The following is a 15,150-nucleotide window of genomic DNA, read 5'->3' as shown; positions in this document are numbered from 1 at the left end:
GTCCTGAGTATCTACAGCATACCATATTCATTATGTTAAAAATCAACAGCAAAGGTTTTTTAAAAAAGTTTAAACTATATATTTTTGTCCTGCAGAATAGCAGCTGTTTTGGCAAAGATGCACAATGCAAACTGATGAATTTGCTACAAACAGATGACCCACAAACATTTAACTTGCCCCAAGAATGTGGCTTGGATCCCATTTCTCAGAAATCTGATGCAGGAAATAAACATTCCGTAAGTTTTTATTAATCTATTATGATGATTATATTTACCAGTATAATCAACTTAAATATCAGACAGCATATTTAACCATCTCAAGTAAGTACAAATACCTCAAGGATGGTGGTGGAGTAATGATTAGTTCAGATGTCTTTGAATGGCAGTAGTCATTGACAGAATTTAAGCTTAGTTTTTCCCCCCTTTTAATTAGATTGCAACTCCTAGCAGTGGACTATGGCATCAGAGTCCTTTGTCACTTGGGAAGCTAGATTCAAAGCCACCGGTATCTCTAGGGTCAGCAAAAACAACAGCGGAACTACAAGAAACCCCTAGGAACTGTAAGAAAAGAAGAGCAATGGACCTGCTTAGTCGAGTACCTTCCCCACCACCAGTGAAGACCAACTGTATATTTATTTCTCCATCTCTGAAAAGGGCATTTCAGCCCCCCCGAAGTTCCGGCACTCAACTTGAAAAGTCACTGAAAAGAACAGCATGTTATAATAAAAAATCTGCCCTGAGAGGGTCTAGTGAGACTGGTTCTCCTCTTGAAAATAATTTTGTTGCTGACGAGGAGCTTGCAATGATAAATACACAAGCCCTCGTAAGTAGTTTTCCAGAAGATACAGGTTGATTTGGTGTGTATTCCATACCCACTGCTCTTCCTGTCAGCCTTTTAGTAAGGAATAATTCCAATATTCTGGTAAAACAGATATATTGCAGGACTGTAAGGAGAGTACTGAGGCTGCTACAAAAGAGACAAATGGAACAAATACTTCCATTAGCTGTGCAGATGACGTTCCAAAGACAAAGCAAAGTACTTATAAATGCCCCCTGTACATTTAAATATTTAAGCAATCTTTGTAAATGTTATAAGTGTTTTGTACAGGCTTGTCTGTGTATTACTCATTTCAATTCAGAATAAAGATTAGTGTAATTATATATGCTCTATTGAATAGATTATGAAGAATCCAGTAAGAATGGCTGTAACTTTTAACAATCCTGTCATGTTGTGCAGAAGCGCATTCAAAGTTATGGAACTAGTTCATCAATACTAACTTTAATGAAGGCATTGTATATTTTTAGAACTCCAGTTCAAAACATGCAGTCAATATAATTTGATTCCCTTGTTTATTTTTCCATAGCAATCACAATGGTTCAAGAGAAAAAAAGAGGCCAGCTTTAAAAACATGTAAGGCCAAACATATCCAAAATATACAAACCTTATGTTTGTTATAGGCCTATTTGGGTGTTTTGTCTCCTCTTGTGTAAAGAAGCCTATGGTAGGTAGTAGGGCTACTCTGACAAAAAAATCCTTCCACTATGTCACCTTTATTGTGTTAACAGGCCTCAGTGAGTTTAAAGGCAAAGGTATGAAGAACCAAGTTTCCACTCCTTATGCAATTTTAGAACTAATTGTGCAAAGGGAGGAGAATGGCCCCCACTTTCATACCTTCACCCTCAAACTTGTGGAGGACTCAAGATATGGTCCAGAGGATGCAGGGCTTGGAGGCACATACATACCCATGTTTGTTTAGATTGGAGAGGACAAACACCTGAATCAGGCTAATGGTGAAACACCCTGTAGGAATGCAAGTAGATTAGATTTGTTTTGTTTTTTAAAGCCAGTAATCAATTTTAAAGCATTTGATGTTAATATAGTTATTGGATAGTTATCTTGTTTGTAACTCTACTATCTTATTTTACATCACTCTTTACTAGTTTCAAGAAGTACCTACCCTTGGAGAGCTTTTAGACGGAATGATTAAGCAAATATACCGAGTAGTATCTGATCTGTGGAAACAATTAGATGAATAGAAAAAGCGCAGAGACTAGAGAAATTAAACCAGCAGACTGCAAAAAGGCACAAATAACACTTGGCACTGAATGTTAACAAGTCACAAGAGTGCCAATTAGTCTCTAGTTATAATGGCCACTGAATTTAGGCAAGTTTCCTTGCTCTACCCACCTTTGGCATATGCTACTACCAAACAGGAAATTGAGGACTACCCAACTCTTACTGTGGAGCAGAGAAAAACTAATCTGTTGTCAAGATTATGCCTCTTCCCTGAATTGTTCCTACGGTTGCAAACTATTTGGTGTGTGTTTCAGGAATCATAATAATAAAAAATAGGGTGAGCAATGACAACAAATAGGGGTCTAAATAAAGCTCCTCATTGGTTTCAGCAAGAAAGGAAATCTACATGATGTAAAAAAGGAGGTAAACTGCAAAGTAGAGAAGCAGCTGTGTCAAAGAAGGTAAATGTCACAAAAATGAAACTAAATATGGAACGTAGAAAAGAAGGTGGTCCTATGAAATGCAGATCTATAACTTAATTTTAAAACCTAGGTACAGAAGAAACTAACATTTTAAAATTTGTATACTGTAAAATTAATTATTGTGTCAATATTTATGGAGGGAAATCTGTTTACATTCCCATAGCCTTGTATACTGAACAATTGATGGAAGTCAGGGGAATTAAGAGTTCTAACTGTTGCACTATACTATGATTAGCAATGGCACACTAATGATATGAAATATCATTTGTGTGCATCCTTACCAGGACCAAACATTGTATAGCACCACTATTAGCTCGATCTGCACAGGGATGGCAATTCCTTGCCCCCCATAGTATATGAGCACAATGACATGGAGATCTTTTTCTATGTTGCTGCTAAAAATTACTGTGGGTTCTTCATTATGTTTACACTCCTAAGCATGAGTCATCCTGTCAAAACTGCATATATATATATATATATATATATTTACGAAAGCAAATATATATATATATATATATATATATATAGCCAGGTGTAAACATGAGTGAAGAAATATAATCTGCATCAGAAGAATATTAAAACAGGGTTTTTAACCTCCAAAAGAATATATGGAGATTTAAGAACTAAATCTAGCCCAATAGAAAAATACAAATATTTTAAGCACAGAATTCCTGAAGGTATAAAACAAAATTTTATACAACTTGATTAAAAACTCTAAAATACTTCGTAGAAATCATTTCTCCTCCTAAATGATCTTTCATTTCTGGAGTTGCTGTTAGCTCTTCTGTTGGGGAATGTTGAGTTCACATGGGAATAACCAGTATCATAAACGCCATAGGATCTACTGAAATGTCTGGCTGGTTCTTCTGAATGAAGCACATCATGAAAGGTAACATCATGCTCATATTGCTCCTTCATCCTCTTTATTGTCTCTCGTGGAACACCATGGCCATTCCGTCTATGGAATAAATGTAAACATATACGTAAGTATATTTCGTTAGCTACATATCTAAACAGCATGTGAATACCAGCAATCATGTGAACTGCTCCTTCCATTTTCATGACAACCTAGTTCACAAATTAACCCATTAATGTGTGTTCACGGTTTGGAACAGCATTGTTGATATGAGACCTAAGAGGTTAAGGGGAACTATTCCTTCTAATAGCAAAAGAGAAAATGGGGAGCACAGTACCGATTATAGCGCAGAGTGGAGCCCTCTACACTGTAACATACTGTTGCAGGTCCCACTCATCCATCTACTAGCTATCACAGGTGATTAGTCCTGACAAAAGGAAAGCCAAAATGGGGCCACAGACATACAAGAGGCAGCTAAAGGGATTTTTTTATTAATAAAGGAAAAAATAAAATCCCTCACTGAGAATTGCCCTGTTTGCTTGAATTGCAGATTGTCAATAAAGGAAGAGAAAGACAAGAAAAGGAAGTGGTTCGTGTTGCAGGATGAGCTGTGTAAAAATATCTAGCTTTACAAGGGAAAGAATAAATAAAGGGGGGATTGAGTTATTGCTGGGGACGTGATAGATAAGAAATGATATATGAGCAACTATCCACTCGTTGATCATGTAGGGAACATGCTGAAGACTGCCTGACTGCAATAGAGTACGCATGTCCGAAAGGTGGTTAGTGTATGTAATATGCCATAAAAGGTTATATACCCTATGCAATGTCGTGGTTGGCTGTTTTGAATTCTTCCTATCTTTGAGAAGACCATAAATATGGTTACAGCAGTACTCCCACCTTTTGTGATCATAAAATAAAGTCCTTCTTGACTTAACTCTCGCCGTGGCAACTGACTTTTCCAGCCACAGACCCTCAAAAAGGAGAAATCACTTCACCTTCAGAGGTATCTTTGGTATGCTCCACAGACCCCAAAGTTTTGCAGAAGTACTTTAAAAAAATTCCAAGGAGGTAAAAAACCAGTCCAATAAGGACTGACCATGGTGTTAGATTTGTCTATCTGGAGCTGGTACTGGCTCGTCTTATCTTGAGCCCAGCAGAGCAAAGTCCGCAGACGAAAGGATAAGCAGGTTTGTGCTACATGCTAATCTTTATTTCTCAACTATACCGAGAACACACAAACATACATCTTGCCTCTGTGAGAGCAGAGAAGCAACTCACCCTCGACACAAAGAAACCGAGAGAAAACTGAAAAACAGGAAACCAGTGTACGTCACATCCAGTCTCCCATTCCCGTGGGAACCCAACAGTAACTCGGACTGTGGAATGTAAACAATGTCTTGTGACATGCAGTTGCTGCTTAGTGAGGGAAATAGAAACCAACACATGGTGCACAGCAATGGAAGGTGCATCAGATGAAAAAGCAGAACAGATCTGGGGGTAGAATGGAAGATTCTGTAAGAGGGCATGGCTAGCTGGCATTCTGAACAGGTGAGCTTGTGTTAGAGGTTATGCAATGTTTTGTTGCAGGTATCACTTGCATTCTCCTATCGGCTAAAAACATAAGCAAAAAAAACCTGTACCTGGTTAGTTCCCGAACATTGAATTTCCAGTGTGTATCTGGCTCTCGAAAAAGAACTTCATAGCTGTGTTCAAGTGCCTGATGTGAAAGAGTACTGAATTTGTAATCAAGTCACAATAGAAAGCTACCTTTCATGATTTTACATATGCATAACATAACAAAATATAAAAATAAAAAAGTATAATAAAGCATATACAGTGGTACCTCTGGATGTGAACGGGATCCATTCCGGAGCCCCGTTCACATCCAGAAGCGAACACAACCTGTGTCTGTGTGTCACGATTTGTTGCTTCCACGCATGCGCATGATGTCATTTTGCCGGTCTGTGCATGTGCGAGCAGTGGAACCCAGAAGTAACGCGCTCCGTTACTTCCGGGTCGCCGAAGTGCGCAACCCGAAAATACTTATCCCGAAGCTACTAGAGCCCGAGGTATGACTGTATAATTAGCCTTAAACTCTAGTGAGACTGTAGTGCAGTATAACATGGCCACACTATTAAAACCATATTTGTCATGTCAGTAAATCTCAAAATTTTGTGCTGTCCCGCAGTTCAAAATAATTTACCTCTTTTAATTCCATAAGATCTCTAAACATAAAGGTTGCCAAGGTAAGTTAGAAAACAAGATTGCAACAATTTACAACACTATCACATATTGCCCACTTCTGACAAACATTCCTTCTCAAGAAAAACAGCAAAGCCATGCAATAGTACAGCAAATTATGTGCTCTTAACACAGGTGATAAGCTACGGATGTTGAAATAGTTGCTTCATTAATAATTTAGAAGCTGTCAAAGTTTTATTAACCACACACAAAGAAAGGGAAATTAGCAGACTGACCTAATTCTAGAGTCAGATTCCCAGGTGATTTTGAACTACAGCAAAAATATACCAAAAGTTATACAGAAGCAGGGGCAGAAGGCACATCTCATTATGAGTGATAGGCACTATCCTACCAGGTTCCCAGCACAGTCACCAAACCATCTCCAGATGTTAGAGGCAAGCGTACACTAACTGCAGTTTGAGAACTAGGATCCCAGCAACGACAGTGCAATCTGGAGGAAGGGTACTCATGTCCCCCTGCAACCTAAGAGTTACAGAGCATGCTCAATACAGAAAAGAAGAATCATATAATGTAGATTAAAGAGAGTGACACTCTTTCTGACTTGAAGGATGCTGTCCCGTAGCCCCTGGGCACAGAACATGATTTGCCTGCAGAAGATCCCTCGCATGTCTAGTTAAATGGTTCTTGGGCAACTGGCTGTATCTTGGAAAGCTTTCACCAGTCAGAACCAATAATATGATTAACCAGTGGTTTGGTTCTGCAAAAAGGTAGTTCACACAGACTGCTGATCACACAGACTGCATGGTCTATGCTCATTGAGGCATAGAAACCAGACCATATGGAAGGTCAGCATTTTACTGGCACATCCAGCCACGTATTGTGCAAAAGATTAGGACCATTAGTGGTTTCTAAGAGTCAGATAACGTTAAGTGACCTAACCTTGAAAGGAAAACACAATGACTACCAGGGGTGCCCAAACTTTTTTCAAAGAGGGCCAGATTTGATGAAGTGAACATGCGTGAGGGCCGACCGAAGTAGCTGACCTTTTTTTACGATTGAAGTTATTGAGTTTTTTAGGATTTTAAACTAGGAGATAGACTGCCACAGGGGCCAGATTAAACCGACCGGCGGGCTGAATTAAACCCCCCAAAATGGATTTTGTACATGCCTGGACTAAACGGAACCCAAAGAAGAAGGGAGCAAGAGGGGGTAGAAATCAATCCAGTTGTGGCACAACAAAATGTTCCAGGGCTTGGGCAAAATCTGTGAAATAAAACTAATGTTTGAAAAAAATGTTAAGCACATTAGAAGTTCTTCCCATTTTTCCACCTCTCTTGATAGCGAATAGCAGGATTATCTGCTCATTTCTGGAACCCATGGCTAAATATTAAGAATGACAACAGGTCAGTTTCCCCTACCATTATCACATATGGCTTCATTTCCCAAGCGTGGACGTTGGTATTATCAATAATAACTGGGGATTTCCCATTCTTCATGGCTTTACGTGCTGTAACATAACAATGTAAATGTTTTAAAAGACCAGACAATCAGTGAAACCATCCTGTTACCTACACAGATGTTCTGAATCAAGCCTTTGGGGATTCGCTGTGTCACAAACAAGTACTGATGTGCTGAATGTAATGAGCAAGTGTTTTTGAAGACACAGGATTTACTCCATAATGTGCTTTAGTTTCAGTCTGTTGATTTCCACCCATATTAATGTCAGACAGGAATATACTAGACACTGCAAGCAAGGGATATAAAGGGAAGGAAACACTGGTCTTGGATAAAAGAATTCAGGCTGCTGTAAAAGCTGGGAAAGATTTGTGCCTTCAGCAGACCTGGCCTCTGAGAGGTGGTCGAAGGTGGCTAGCAACAGCTAGGCTCCATAATAAATCTGGTGCCGTCCAGAGGAGACACTGCACTAACCGTTACGAAGAACATGCGCTCAGTCATATACAAAATTAGAGATACAATGGAAATGTGGACAGTCACACAAAACTTTTGAAAACAAATTTCTCCTTCACGTAGTTATCTTTATATGGGAGCTGTGAGCAAATCCACACAACGGCACAGTTTCAATGTACCTATTTCAGCTTATTGGGACAAGATATACAGAAGCCTTGTGAAGGCATGTGCCATGCTTGCTCCCCTCCTGCCTTCTTGGAGTGCTGCAATTAATCCAGAAAATCTTCAGTTATCCATGTTTTCATTTAACATCAGAACCGCTGAAACTATGACACAATCTTAACCAATCTGTTCAAACCCAAGAGGAAGATACAACAAAGTTAGAAATAAAATGTGTAAACAAGTTATTATTGTTATTGTTATTCTTGTTATTTAATGGCAGTGGCCATGCTTATATTTTTAGTATTAAAAGTTTATTATCAGGGCATACAAATCTGCCTTTAGATATCTGACAGCAGAAGCAATGCCAACTGATTATAGAGCATAAATTGTACAATTCATTCCTTTGCTAGGAACTTTTATAATGCATTTTTTCTACATGTCCGTACTAGACACTCAAACATTAGTCCCTAAATAGCATCTCATTGTTTTCTCCATAGAATCATTCACTTCTTACTACTAGTAACTGATGTTTTGATCAACTCTGAAAGCCATTTTGAGCAAAATGAATAGTGCAGGTGCGACAAATAAGACATTCTCTTACAGCAAGGCTCTCTTCTACTGTAACTTTTTGTAGAAGAAAACTGCTGAAGAGTACAAGGTATAGATAGGAAGCAAAACCTAACACACAAAACTAGGAAGGCCTGTACTTGCCTCTCTTTTGGTTCCATCTATGTGCATCTTCTAGAGCATCAGGATCAAACACATATGTGCCGTCCTCTGCAGAGAAGTAGTCATCAGTGCTCAGAACAACTGCACTGGGAAATTCACGTTTCAGTTGCCTGTTGAGACCAAACAATTGTAAGGAAAGGTCAAAATTTCACACGGATTAGTATAACCATTAGAAGTGAAGTTTTCTAACCACCACCACCACCCTTCAATTTAACTGGGGCCCAAATGTTCCCTGTGCACTTTTAGAGGAATCGTTAAATGAAAATAAAGCACCATTCAAGCAAGGGTTAATTACCAGCAAATTAACCCCCCCCCCCATTTACTGCAGGAGAAAATATTTATTAATAAGATTTTTATACCACTTAATACAATAAAATAAAAACCACCTTTAAGCAGTTTGCATTAAAATAAAAACACAACGTTCAATGACATTTCCAGGGTGTTTCAGGGAGCTGCTGCTACTATGGAAATTGCCAGCTTCCATGTTGTCACCAAGTGGCAATATGCTTAGAGGCATGGCCCTCTTGAAAGATCTTAAAGGTTGGTGTGGTCCATATCAAGGGGGTTGATCTGTAATGTATCCTGGTCCCAAGTTTTTTCAGACTGTAAAGTAACATGCATGTTTCTCTCCTCCCCCTGCTCCATGGGGATTTGAGTCTCAGTCTCAGCATGTCTCCACTCCTCCACATGCAGCTGCTGGGTGACCTTGGGCTATTTACACTTCTCTGAAGTCTCTCAGCCCCACTCAACTCACAGTGTTTGTTGTGGGGGAGAATGTTGGTGTGGTCTGTATCAAGGAGAATGTTAGCAGCTTTGAGAATCCTTTGGGTAGTGATAAAGCGGGATATCAAATCCAAACTCCTCTTCTTCTTCTTCCTGCTCCTAGTCCTATACTGCCCTGGGAAGGAGGAGCTATTATAACAGCAATCATCCAGGTGCAGTGTTAAGACCACAGCCTTTCAGGGCAGGATAGCGGTCCTCGAGTCTGCCTTTTATAGCAAACTGTGCAAAATCCAGTGCAGGTGGGTATGACTGGTAGGGAAGCTCTATATCATCAATAAGGAAACTATAGCCCTCCAGCTGTTGTTGAACTCCAGCGCCCATTAGCCACAGCCACTGGTCAGGAACGGTGGGAGTTGTAGTTCAACAGTAGAGGGACATAGGTTCCCCAGTCCAGATCTATGTATTACATTCACAACAATATTTTTAAAGGACAGTGAATGATAAGGACCCAGTCACTTAACCAGTTTATAGCACTTAACCAGTTGGACTTTGACTCACTTTGATATGGATGAAGCAGCATCTGTTCAATCCAGACCCAGCTTGTCTACTCTTATAAGATACTATGAACAAATGCCATCCATCCATCCCTAGCATAAAGTTTCCTCTTGACAGTAAAGGACAACAGAATATGTCAGACTTCTCATAGGAAAGATTTGTTGAAAAAGGTAAAGCTGCAGCAATGGAGCCTTGATGTCTGGAGGTGGAATGTCAAGGTATCATCTGCAATCTCTCAGCACAATAAAATAATCCCTTCCCAAAGTGAGTTAAGCCAAAAGCGATCTAGAAAAAAAAGAGTCGAACTGCAAACTTTCAGTTCTCAATTCCTTATCTTGTTGAGCAATGGCAGAGGCAGGCCTCAATTTATCAAAAGAGTAAAGAGAGAGGCCAGCAAGCTGAAATAAACTGTCAGGTCACATTTATCTCTAAGTTCCCAACTGTTTAATATATATGCTTTGCTTATAAAATGCATACTACTGTGGACTTTGTGCAACTCTCGAGTGCATTTTTTAACATACTGCCCTCATTGACCAGATACTTCTCTTCACACTTGCTATAAATTGTGCTTTCTTTATCCTGGAGATGTGACAAGAAGACTAAATATCCAGGGGGTGAGGGAGGCAAGGGGAAAGTGCTTAACTCTTCCTTCACCCTTCACTTTTCAGTCAGCATGCCTCCAGTATGAACTCTTCAGTTCTGTTGAACCAGAACCATGTTATACCAATAGAGTGAGATTTTTTTGCACTTCCTAAAATCAGTGAGATGTGAAACCAGAGCCAATGTTTCCATGACTGGCTTGCCAGAAGCACATTTTGAAAGCCAATGATATTAAAAACAAGCCATTTCCAAGCAGGTTCATGCAGAAAATCATGAACTGTGCCTTTGATGGTAACTATATGCTCTTTGAAGACAACATAACACCTCTGCCTGGAAACAAAGAGTAATATGAATCTCACCATTATACTCTAGTTCAGCTCACTTTACCTTTAGTGACGTGCAAGTTACAAAAGTTGCAAAACCTGCTGTTAGTCGTTGGTGTCTTGTTTCATTTCATCCAGTATGAGGTTTGTGACCTACCAAGCCACATATAACCCAAAAGTGATGTATAACAGGCCCTCCTAAGAGTTCAATAAATTTGCTTCCTGCTTTTGCTGCTGGCTTGGGAGGTCACAATACTTGGTTGGGGGAGGCAGCTGGTGTGCCACAAATCAGGGAACCCTGGTGAAAGCTACCTGTGCTGGAAAATGCTTATATTAGTTTAAGCCATCAGGAAATATATTACAGTACTGAATACTGATTATAGGTTTCTGATGTTAACTCCACTCAAATTCTGTATTAAAAATGTGGGACATCACAAAGAAAACAAAGGCGCTATCTGTTTTCCTTAAAGTGATCAAAACAGTTCTTTCCACTTCCGTTAATCATAAGAAAATGGTAACTGAGGGCAAAATCCAGAGTCATTAAAATCAAAGTGATATTTTTGTGTCTGTGCTTTCAGTGCAATATTGACTGCCTTCCAAAGTATCTTGTTTGATTTTCTCAGAATCAAGCTGAACCAAGGCCCTATGAGGATTGGGAAATTCCCGTCGGTAAATATTCATGTCGAAACAGGGAAATATACCAAATATATGTTTACAAAAAGAAAATATATTTAATTACTGGCAATTGCTCTTATCACTCAAGGTTACACTGGTGGTAGGGACTGATAACCAATAAGGAAACAAAACTGCTGCAGCTCAGAAAAAGAGAAGCAGTGACAGCTGTGAAGGAGCAGTAGCAGCAGCCACCACCCCACCAATTCTCTTCTTGTTTCCCTGAGCTATCTTGGACCTCTGTCTTGACCTACCATGAACAGCCCCAACTTGTTTCAGACGTGCACCTGTACCTTGAACAATCTTGCAGGAGCACGTCTGAACCCCCAGAGACAAAGCTTTTTCCCAGCATGGTGGCATAGCTGTCAACCTTCCCTTTTTTGCGGGAAATTCCCTTATTCCAGCGCCGTTTCCCGCTGCTTCCCGCTGTTATCCTGGATTGTTAGATATCCCGTAGACTGTCCTGGGACAGGTGAGGCTGCTGATCCCTTATTTACAAATCTGAAAGTGGACAGCTATGCATGGTGGTACAGTGACAAGGAAAAACGCCTATCTAATGTCGACCAAAGGAGCCATCCTACTAGAAAAAAATAAAATAAAGTTGACCACACCCCTCTTTCCATCAACATGGAGCACGCAGCGTTTTGCTGAAGCCAGGGCTTCTTTATCCCAGAACCCTTCTTGAATGCCAAGAACCTGAAAACCAGAGGTAGTGGCGTCGGGGACCCGAGGCCCTCCAGTCGCTTCTGCACGCCAACTTCCACCAGCTTTGCCCGCTTTTCACAGAATCCTCAACGCATCTGGATGGTCGCGGGTTCCCCGATCAAGAGCCTCTGAGCATGTCCAGAGCGCCTGCTGAGCAACCCGTCTCCCCTCCCTCACGGAGCTTCGAGGTGAGAAAGCGCGGTTTTCCCGCTCAAGACTTCGTCCCCGTCGTTTTACGCCTCGAGAGCTGAAGGGTGTTGTTTTTTTACCTGGCCAGAGTACTTTTCCCGGAGCCGGGCAGGCCTCGCAGCAAGTAGAGGCTTTTGCTGAAGCGGCGCCTCCTGCGAGAGGGGCCCTTGCCTTGCGCGGGGGGCTGGCGGAGGCTCAGGCCTCCGAAGGCGCGGGCCAGGCTATCCTCCATAGCGGAGGAAAGGCAACAGACGCCGCCGCCTCCTCGGGAAGCCTGCGAACCGACACTGTTTACATGGCTCCTCGTGACGGGCGCGGGCGGAGTCGGCTCTCTCCGCCCCCCGAAGGCGGGCGCGTCCAGGGGCAAAGGGGCAGAGCGCCGCGCGGGCTCGCTCCCCTCCTTGGCGCCTGAAGCAGCCGAGTTCTCCTCATAGGCCTTCCTCCACCCCCGAGGGAGCAACCGCCGAGTCAAGGTTCAATCCCCAAAGCGGGAAGCAGGGCCCTCACGTGGGGGCCTGTAGCAGAACTGCGTGAGCCACAAACGGCGCGACTCCGGTTTCTCCTACAAGGCTATAAAGGCCTCCGCTGCCCTGCCCCCTTTTTTTTCTTTCTTTACCTCAAGGCGTGCTTCTTTGTGTTATGACATTGGCGAGGACAGAAATGCAGCCTTATAATGCACCCCGCTTTGTTTTTTTTGCTTTTTTTCGAGCATGGGTTTGAGGCCCCCGCTGGCAGCGCTTGCCCTCCTCTGCAGAGATAGGAAATGTTTTCCTGCAGCGAGAAGCGTTCGTTGCCCAATGCCCACACGTGCGAGGTGCAGCATCGCTGCTTGCAGGCGCCTCGCATTCACCCGGAGGAGTGTTTTGTCCCAATAACAAGTGCTCTCGCGTGCTGAGGAAGGAAGCTGCGGTTACGACTAAAATACCTATGTTTCGAAACTCAAAACCATGAGTACTTGCGGCCAGAAGAGCCTCACCATTGCAGCTCTACTCGTAAGCAACCATTTCGTGCAATAGTGCTCGCTTTCAAGCACGCAGGTGTAGGACTGCAGCCCAAGTCATTAAAAGATTAAACAGCAGTTGCTTCTGCAGCGAGGAGCAGAGGACCAAAAAGGCTGGCTTTAGAGCCAGGCCGAAATCCAGGCGCGGGGGAACCTTTGGCCCTCCAGAAGTTGATGAACTACAGCCCCCTTCATCCCTAGTCGTGGGCTGTGCTGGCAGGGGCTGCTGGGAGTTCTAGTTAAGCCACATCTACTGGGCCAAAGTTCTCCACACCTGGCATAATGAATAAGGGAGAGCGTACCTATGGCCTCTTTCAAATGCATGTCATACACACCTACATCTAGGGAGTGGGCCTAGCCAGGAGTGCTCAGAAGCCACATCCCATATGCTCAGTGCCCACACAAAAACAATTAGATAGTGCTAAAAGAAAAAAGCATGAAAGGCATGAAGTCAAGTCTTCATAAGAAAATAGAACAAAGGTGCTCCCATTTATACTCCCATTTATTTTCAGGGGAGGTTTAAGAGCACGCCGAAGAGGAAACTGGACAAAAACTTTACTCTCTTAAACAAGAAAAGAGCCAAAAAGAAACTCCTGACTCCTGGTGGCTAACCTATACAATATATTCACATATATTTCCCTCCCTTTTGTTTAAAGCAGGAGAGGCTAACGTGGCTCTTGTGATGTTGCTGGATTGCAGTCAACCCTGACAATTGGCCATACTTACTAGGGCTGAGGAGACTTGGTAGTTCAACAATATCTAAAGGGCCACAGGTTCCACACACCTGGTTTAAAGAAGCTGTTGGTTGTTGGCATCTGTCCGTCTCGGGACACAATGGAGAAGTGTGTCTTTGGAGGTGAAGTTAAACTGTTGGAAGGTTGCAGCAGCTGCTGTGGTTGTAGAGACGAATATGGGAGAGACATGTTTTGTTTCAGCTAAATAAATGGGTATTGCTGAAGCATCTGACAAGTATTAGCAACTCTCAAGTAAAGCTAGAATGATTATATTATCTTGACCACTGTTGGGAAAGGCCCTCATGCTTGAATTTACTTTAATTATCCAAATCTTCAGTGAATTATCACCTCCACTATTTAAGGCAGTATGCATCTGAATGCCAGGTGCTAGGAATCACAAGTGGGTAGATTGCTGTATATATTAGTTTAAAGTGTGCGTCTTAAGAGTCACGGCAATAGCTGTGCAGGTGCTGTCCCAGCCACCTCACCCGAATGCTTTGTGCTGAGGAAGTACCCAATTGGCCCTTTCTATATTTTTTTTAATATAATAATTTTTATTAAGGTTTTCCAAATTAAAACAAATTAAAACAAATTAAATCCAATTTATAAACTTTTTGCCAATAACCAGGACTTCCCCTCCCTACCCCCTCTTGTGTTCCAAATCTTCCAAATAATCAATTAAATTCAACAAGTTCTTATCCCCAAATTACACTCATCATCAGTAACCCAATTTATCCAAATTCCCATCCCCTAAGATCGATCTATTCCCTTCCACGAGTTCCCCCCTTTCAAACATAGTACAGATGGAAATAAAATAAATATAAGTAGTGATTTTACAACCTTTGGATTCCAACTTTCCCTCCCCTCTTTCCCCTTTGCGTTTCACCTATCCCTCTACTTCTAATATCTTCCTGGAGTTCCTACATTACACTATGTCCCTCAGGTTCTTTGCCAGTCTTTAATTACGAGTGTCCAATCATAGAAGGAGTCTATCAAAAAAGGGGCCCATTTCTTCTATCCAGGTTTTTATATCCAGGAGTAAAAACTCCAATTTTGTTTCCATAAGCTTGTCAAACCTGGATATCCCAAATGTTCCCTCTCCCAGTTCTGTCCAGTTCTTGTTGTTTCCTTGTTCTTGTCAATCATTCTCCTCCTTTTTGTTTCTCTGTTCTCCCACAGAAATGTTCTTTTTCCAAAAGTTTCTAGTGTCTCTGCAGAGGCTTGTTATTCAGGAGCAAAGCATTGCATCATGTTCCTTTCATTTTCCAACAAATAGTTCCATTGTTTCCTG

General features: G+C 41.7%; 3 protein-coding genes across 4 annotated transcripts in view; 2 read left to right on the top strand and 1 right to left on the bottom strand.

Annotated features, from left to right (window-relative positions):
- Positions 1–1,159, top strand: part of BRCA2 (BRCA2 DNA repair associated) — a 31,855-nt gene extending 30,696 nt beyond the window's left edge. For both annotated transcript variants that reach the window (XM_083735738.1, XM_083735737.1), the window contains exons 24-25: positions 96–236; positions 433–1,159. In XM_083735738.1, the coding sequence (XP_083591864.1) occupies positions 96–236; positions 433–852 (561 nt within the window). In that variant the 3' untranslated portion in view covers positions 853–1,159. The remainder of the gene's footprint in view (positions 1–95; positions 237–432) is intronic.
- Positions 1–15,150, top strand: part of LOC310843240 (cilia- and flagella-associated protein 337-like) — a 1,288,916-nt gene that overhangs the window by 434,634 nt on the left and 839,132 nt on the right. The gene's annotated exons all lie outside the window — the stretch shown is intronic.
- Positions 1,333–12,455, bottom strand: N4BP2L1 (NEDD4 binding protein 2 like 1). Its single transcript, XM_083737429.1, has 5 exons — positions 12,206–12,455; positions 8,341–8,468; positions 6,978–7,066; positions 4,998–5,074; positions 1,333–3,456 (listed from the first exon to the last, which is right to left on the bottom strand). Exons 1-5 carry the CDS (start codon positions 12,355–12,357, stop codon positions 3,213–3,215), a joined length of 690 nt encoding a protein of 229 aa, XP_083593555.1. The 5' UTR covers positions 12,358–12,455; the 3' UTR covers positions 1,333–3,212.

The sequence above is a fragment of the Podarcis gaigeae genome, assembly GCF_964106915.1.
Source record: "Podarcis gaigeae genome assembly, chromosome: 4".
NCBI lineage: Eukaryota > Metazoa > Chordata > Lepidosauria > Squamata > Lacertidae > Podarcis > Podarcis gaigeae.
This window is presented reverse-complemented; position numbering and strand designations above follow the sequence as displayed.